We start from the raw sequence: 7,824 nt of genomic DNA on the forward strand, positions 1-7,824 counted from the left end.
TTTTTTTATTAGTTTTGTCTACTTATTGGTCTGGTACACCAATCATTATTTTACACCGCGTAGAGGACATTGCGAAGCACCTACTCAATTTTTTTCAGATTTCTAAAATGGGTATTTGGCACCTAAAACCGTGAAAACTCGCCAACGAACCCTTGCATTTGAGTTTTATAATTTTCATAACATTGTCAATTTTATTAAAGGAGTTATGAGTTCCCCCTACAATAGATATAATAATTATATAAGCACATAAATGAAAAAAATGACCGACATACCAGATTGAAATAAACCTATTTGCACTTCCGAGGGAAGTCAGAGTAATTCGGTTACTGTAAGTAGAGTAGGAATGAAATTAAGTCGGATCCTAAGAAATTGTCGAAGACTTTAGTTGTTCTAAAACTCGAAAGGGTGAATAGGAGGATGGCCATAGGGATTGCAATGGCATACAGGACAGTCCCGACGACTGCAATAAAGCTAATCGCGGGACAAATACCCACGGACCTCGCAATTGAAGAGAGAACGATGATATACGAAAGGGGAGCGGGCAGTAGAGCTGAAGCTAGAAGGATGCTGTTCACAAAATGGCAGAGAAGATGGGACGAATATGAGGGATGGACGAAAGTCTTCGTCAAAGACCTAGAGAAATGGGTGAGTAGAAAGTTCAGGGGCCTGGACTATTGCATAACTCAGGCCTTGACAGGGCATGGAGTGTTTGGAAGCTACCTAAAGAGAATAGGGAAACAGAAGACGTATGAGTGTTGGTGTTGCGAGGATGAGGACACGCCGGAGCATTCGATTTTTGTATGTGGAGAGCATGTTACAGAGAGAGAGAGAGGGCGCAAGAGAGACTGGGGGGGATAACTGCGGAAAACATCGCTGAATGTCTGCAAAAGAACGAGGTGAGTTGGAGGGCAGTAACTGACATGCTGCGAGGTATTATAGGCAAGAAAGGAAAGGATGAAAGGGAAAGACAAAATAGAGCAAGAGCAGAAAAGAATATGATTGGAGCATAGGAGGAAAGAGAGTATCAGTTTGTACGAACTTACCACCCTCCCTCTGAAGTAATGTCTAACGGCGGTTTCCGGAGGGGACCCAGGGTGAAGAGAGTAAGGTTTTTAGTGGGTGGGCACTACCCTTCAGGGGGCGAATCCCACATAACCCGGCCGCCAGTCCATCAGGCCGTAAAATAATTGGTCCATATTTTATTGATGGCTCATTAAATGGAATAAAATATCAAAACTTCTTGAATGAAAATTTGCCCTTATTATTGGAAGACATTAATTTAGAAACTCGACGTTCGATGTGGTTTCAGCATGATGGTTGCCCAGCTCATTGGGTTTTAATATCCCGAGAAATTTTACATCATAAATATCGCAATCGATGGATTGGACGAGATGGACCTACTCATTGGCCAGCACGATCGCCTGATCTTATCCCACTCGACTTTTTTTTATGGGGTTATCTCAAAGTAAAAGCGTATTCAAGAGTACCCACAACGCCCGAAAACATGATGGAAAGAATTAGAGATGCTTGTGTCTCTGTCATTCCCGAAGTGTTAGTGTCCACTCAACAAGCATTACAGATGCGCTTAAGAAAATGTATTGATGAAGGCGGTGGACATTTTGAACATTTGCTTCGTCATTAATTTAATGTTCGAACAGTTGTGTCCAACGGAATGAAAATTCAATGTGGATCTAAGTTTATTTGTAAATTTAATGATAAATAAAGTTTTTTTTCTGTCACAGACGGTTTTATTTCTTTAAACTATCGGAGGTACCCAAAAAACCAACAAGTTTCCATTAAAAATATGAAAGACACGATGCTTTCTTTCAGAATCGGAATAAAGCAAGTTTTTCCGATTACAGCGCCACATGTGGCGAATCGAAAAAAAAACGTTTCAGACAAACTCCAAGTAATTTTTATCGTAAAATTCAAATCTGCAATAAAAAATTAGGGTTGCCATTTGAAATTTCAAAGTTACCCCCGTCCCAACCCCAAGTGAAAGAGTTGGGAAGTCATGGTTAGTGTTATATCGTGGATCCATTCGAAACAAAATACTTTCATTTGAAACTTTTTTCAATCTGATGCGTAATTTTCGAGATATCCCGATTTGTCAGGTTAAATGGACCACCCGGTATAAGGGTGTAACATAAGTGATGACTTTAATTTTAAGGAGTGATTCCTTGTCATATTTTAAGCAAAAATGTTCATGTAAACATATGTCCTAACTTGCATCACTTTCGAGATACAGGGTGTTAAATTTGAAAAAATAAATTACGTTTTCTTTAATAGTTTTCGACTGCTTCGAAATAATTTCATGAAATTTTGTATACAGGGGTTTATGGGGATAAAAAATTCAAATTTATAGTCGATTTAGCTGTATTTTCTAGAGGGCGCCACCAGCAACGATTTCGACCCCCTGAAACCGTTGCAACTTTTTTGTGCTACCCTGTGTGCCATTTTGGAATAGAAAAATCGATTCTCTCATCTTTTCTGCTTAAAAAAGGTACACTTTATTGAAGTCGCTACGAGCAACGATTTATGAGAAAAATTCATTTAAAGTTGATGATGCATGCGCAATTTCGGGGGGTCAAAATAGCTTTTCTGCCTTACCAAATTAAACAATAATTGTTACAATGCAATTTTTAATTATTAAAAATACAACTTTCTTGTCCTTTGACTTCTTCTTCTTCGTCAAATTGGCTGAATGCTTCAGGTCATTATCTTGTTGGAAGAAAAAAATATTTTCCAGATTTAATTTAGCACCACTCGGTCTTAAATTATGTTGCAATATGTCAATGTGAGTCCTGGCTGTCATTATCCCATTAATAAACGCCAGCTTTCCTATCCCATTGTACCCCATATACCCCCAAACTAATACGCTTCCTCCCCCATGTTTCACCGTAGGTTTCAAATTTTCTGGCTTCAGCTCTGCGTTTGGTTTTCTTTACACGAACCGTTTCCCATCTGAACCGAATAAGACAAAACTTACTTTCGTCAGGAAAAATTACGTTTCTCCACCACTCCAAAGGCTTGTCCATGTGTAATGGAACTCGCGAAACAGAACTCGGGAACACTTTTGTAGATTTTTACTCCACTCGTTATGACACACACAACCCTTAATCGTTTTCAAAACTGAAGATCTTGGGCTTTAACTGACATTTCAATGGAGAGAGTCAAGAGTAAAAATGTGGAGTTTTCCAAGATACCGGGAGCGTCGAGCTATACCATTATTATGGTCAAAAAAATGGTTGGCCCCTTTTGCAAGCTTCGGGGTATCTCAAGTACCAAATCTAAAAGGGTATATTGAAAATAATACTAAAAGGGAGATAAAAGAGATAACAGGAAAATTGGAAAAACAAATAAAAGACATAAATAAGAACATAATAAAAGATTATATAAATAGAAACAAGTATGAAAGGCAGGAGATCCTCACGTACGAAGCTGATGTACAGACGGAAGAAGGGGGGGAGGGACCTGATAAAGCTATGGTAAGTACACAAAAAAGGGAAATAGGTACGCAGACTGGGGAAGTGGAGAGAACGGATAGGTATGAAGAGTTTGTGGAACAGGAAAATAGTGAGTGGAAGGAGGAAGAGTACACGAATATGAGGATAGAGGTAGGAGACCTGCCGGAAGAGCAGGTGGGAAAGTAACGAAAGTAGTGGTCGAAGGGCAAGGAGTGAATGGGAAGGAGATGGATGTTTGGGTAAGGTTTAAAAATAGGTATAGAGAGTTGGAGGAGATAGAGGAGGACATTGGGGTTGCGGAGTTCAGCAGTAGGGTTAAAAGGAAGGGGAAGGAGTCGGAAGAAAATAGGAGTAGGATTAGTAAAATTAGGTACGCAGGAAAAGAGGAGGAGATATTCGATAGGTTACTGGGAGACAGAATGGGAAGAAATCATAGGAATGCATGGGCTGGAAGGAATGGAAATAGACAGATGGAGGAAAATGGTAGAGAGCGTGCTGCATGGAACAGGAACGAAGGTAGTTATATACGAGAAAATGGGAGGAAAAGTACGTAAGGAGACGATGAAGAGAGGGAAAAAGACATACGCAATGAATGTTGAGAGGAAAAAGGATGAGGGGGGAAATGATGCGATTCGGAATGTAAAAAAGACACTGAATGAACTGTGTGTGGGGGAAGAAGTGACTGGAGTTAGAATGAGTAAGAATGGAAGAGTGGTAGTGACAATGGGTGAGGAAGAAGGAAAAATAAATAGTGTAAGTGGGGCAGTAGGAAAGATGATGGGAAGGAATGTTAGGGCGATAGGGCCAGGTATGAATGAATGGATGACTGTGTTTGTGAGAGGATTGGATAATTCGGCTGAAAGGGTAAATGTGGAAAAGGCGCTGACTGAGAGGATGCAAGAGATAGGGGAGAATGATCTTAGTGGGGGAGAGTTAAGGCCAATGTGGGGGTGCATGCAGGCATGTACAATTAGGATAAGGGAGAGATGCGGGAGTATTATTATGAAGAATCCCCACATCAAGATTGAATGGGCTGTATGTAGAATCGAAAGGAAATTGTATGTGAGGAAGTGACTAAGATGCTGGGATATAGGACATATGATTGCGGAATGTAAAGGGGAAGAGAGAAGGGGGTGTTGTTATAGGTGTGGGAAAAAGGGTCATGTAAGGAAGGAATGTGAGGCGAGGGAGTAGTGTGTGCTGTGTGAGATGGAGGGATATATGACTGGGACGGGGAGATGTGGAGCATTTAGGAAGGCTATATGGGAAGCGAGGGCTACTGAGAGAAAGTCGGTAATGTCTCCGGAGGGGGGAGGGTAGGTACCATTTGTGGTTTTTTTTTTCTTTTGCACCCTCCCCTTGAAGTAATGCCTAGCGGCGGTTCCGGGAAGGATCCAGGGTGAAGAGAGGAGGGTATTTAGTGGGTAGGCGTCTTCCTTAAGGAGATGAATCCCACATAACCCGGTCGCCTATTCATCAGACCGGGTACCTTTAGAAAGATTTCCCCCTCTATAAAAAAAACAAAAAAAAAGGTTAATTCGGTTTAGTTCGGGTTTATTCGGGTTAATTCGGGTTTATTCGGGTTAGTTCGGGTTTAATCGGGTTAATTCGGGTTAGTTCGGGTTTATTCGGGTTTGATGACAGAACACTTTCTGATTGCATATCGTTGAGTTTCCAATATAAATAGTACTTTAAGTGCTCAAACACACAACTTTTGTGACTTTTCAAACTTTGAAGCTCGATATCTTCGCCAAATGACCTCCAAATGTCAAGATAAAATATAAGAAAGTAAAAGGAAAAAATGGCGTTAATTGTGCGAGGATGTGGAAAATGATTTGTGGGAAAAATCTTACCAAATACTGAAAAAAGACATGGATTGGGAAAAAGGCAATATCCAAATGAAGAACAAATTAGAATTCAGGTAGAGAAATTGTTCCAGAGATATCTGTCATATTGTACGCTTGTCCTAATGGAAATAATTATGTGAAAAACGAATATACAGACAAAGGCTAGAGAGAATAAATCGACGGCTGTCGTTTTGTACAGCATCTACGTACAGAACTGTATTCCTGGAAACCGGGTAGGCTATAGCCGGCATGCCACCGTTGTCTCTATTAATAGAGGAAAGAAAAGAAATCTACGAACACGGAAATGAAATAAAACAAAAAGCTAGAGAAACATATAAAAAATTGCGGGAAAAATAGACAGAAAAGAAAGGTAACGTAGAGATATTTATTTAAGATGTGGTGAAATGGAAAAATAGAGATGGAGGGTAAATAAGTTATTGGGTATCACAGGTTGGTGTGGACACGGGATATTCGGTACGTATTTGCAGAAAATAAATAAAGCTACAGACGAATCATGCTGGTTTTGCGGCTTATCGAAAGCCCCGAACACACAATGTTCCAGTGTAGGGTATTTCGGGAACAAAGGGAAAGAGCAGAGCAAAGGTGGGTAAAAAAGATAAATAAAGACAATATATCAGAAATAATGTTACAAAATATAGAGGGGTGGGGAATTGTAACTGATTGGATGGAGAAAGTTATGGAGGTGAATGAGATAAATAAAGGTTGTTACCCCTTTTACCCGAAGTAATGCTAAGACGGTTCCGGGTAGGAAGCACAAAGGGGAAAAAAGGGAAGGAGTTTTAGTCGGTCGATCATGGAAATGATCAACCCGACACTATGTGAGCAAAAAAGAACGCTATAAGCCAGGCCGCATGTCTGTTTTGCAGATTTCTCCAATCCTCTGTAAAAATAAATAAATAAATAAATAAAAATTTTCGTTCGTGTTAATTCAAGTTACTTTGGGTTAATTCGGATTAATTCGTGTTAATTCGGGTTACTTCGGGTTTATTCGGGTTTGTTCGGGTTCCCGTGGGTTGAGCTACCTATCGGGCGCGTCCCCCGGGTGGCGGATAGGGAAGCGGCCATTGACTCCTTTGGGTGTCAGTGGTCAGTGCGGGCCATAAGTCGCTGTTTTTCAGAGTAATCTAGAACGGCTACGAAAACCCCCACCGTGGACCAGCTCAAATAGTGATGACAATGCCTGATCACGAAAAAAATAAGACTACGGTGCAAGGGAGGGAAACCCTAGTACCGGTCGATATGGGTTGTGCGACCAGGCCTCCCTCGACCGTCAGCCAATTACTGGTAGAAGATTTTTTGACTTGGGCAGACCAAGGAGTGTCTCACTCACCGGTGGGGAAATATTCAAGAAAAGAAAATTTATAGATACGTCTTTTGGTAGAGTGGATAATGTAGAGCCGTATAAGGAAAAGGATTGTACAGCGTGTAATGTATTGATAGATGCAATTCAAATGATAACGAAAATAGAAAAAATATTAGTGGCAAATGTTGAACAAAATACAAAAAAAGAAATCAAAGAGGCGGTGAGAAGATTGAGCAGACAAGTAGAGACTATGAATAGCGATATGGTAACTGAGTGGCTGACGCAGCATAAAAAGGAAAAAGAAAAATTAACAATTGATGTGGACATACAGGTAAACCTAAAAAATATGGAAACTAATAATGCCTTTACACAAACTGCAAATGATGAAATTGATTCTATAGTCCGGAGTGATGATTATGGGTTATTTGTAGCTTTAAAGGATAAAAAGTGGAGCAAAACTGTATTTAGAAATACAGAAATTAAAACAGGAAACCCTCTATTAACTAAGGACTGTACTGTGAAAGTTGCTATTGGTGAACTCACAAATGATGACATCAACCAGGGCTTTGTAAACATGTACATGAAAAAATATCCTGAATTAAAAGATGTGGTGGACGATTTTGTTACGTTGGAGCAAAATTGCAAAATAAGAAGTAACGAAAAGGAAACTCAATTGAGAAATAAAATAATATCAATAAAATTTAATGGAACGGAAGAAGACCTTTTTATGAAAATGATAAAACTAAAAAAAGAATGCGGTAACGAGGAAATAATTGTGCTACACCAACCAAATAAAATTAAATTAGATCATTTTCAAAAAATGATTGAACTACTATTCCAGGGGACAGACACCAATGTGTACATATACAGAGATAAAGATGAAAGTATTCAAGGAAAGCAATGGAAACGCAGGGAGCGACCGACGTATGCTGTTGTTGTTGGTAGTCAACAGAAAGGGTACAATGAGACACTTGCGGAAGTTAAAAAAGCCTTGGAAGGAAACAAAGTAACGGAGGACATTAGGTCAATAAAATCAACTAAAGAAGGAAAACTTATCATAACAACAGATAGAAAACAGGAAAGTATAGATGAAATACAGAGGATTTTAAAAGATGTGCAGGGGTATAATGAAAAGGACATTAAAAAATTTGGAAAAAGGGAAGATGGAACAGATTCAGTATATATT

General features: G+C 39.6%; 1 protein-coding gene across 1 annotated transcript; it reads left to right on the forward strand.

The window, feature by feature from the left end:
• The first annotated feature begins 417 nt into the window (after positions 1-417).
• LOC136349759 (uncharacterized) lies at positions 418-1,010 on the forward strand. The gene is made up of 2 exons (XM_066301485.1): positions 418-746; positions 821-1,010. Exons 1-2 carry the CDS (start codon positions 418-420, stop codon positions 1,008-1,010), a joined length of 519 nt encoding a protein of 172 aa, XP_066157582.1.
• Positions 1,011-7,824: the final 6,814 nt, after the last annotated feature.

Source organism: Euwallacea fornicatus, unplaced genomic scaffold, assembly GCF_040115645.1.
Source record: "Euwallacea fornicatus isolate EFF26 unplaced genomic scaffold, ASM4011564v1 scaffold_56, whole genome shotgun sequence".
In the NCBI taxonomy this organism is placed as follows: Eukaryota; Metazoa; Arthropoda; class Insecta; order Coleoptera; family Curculionidae; genus Euwallacea; species Euwallacea fornicatus.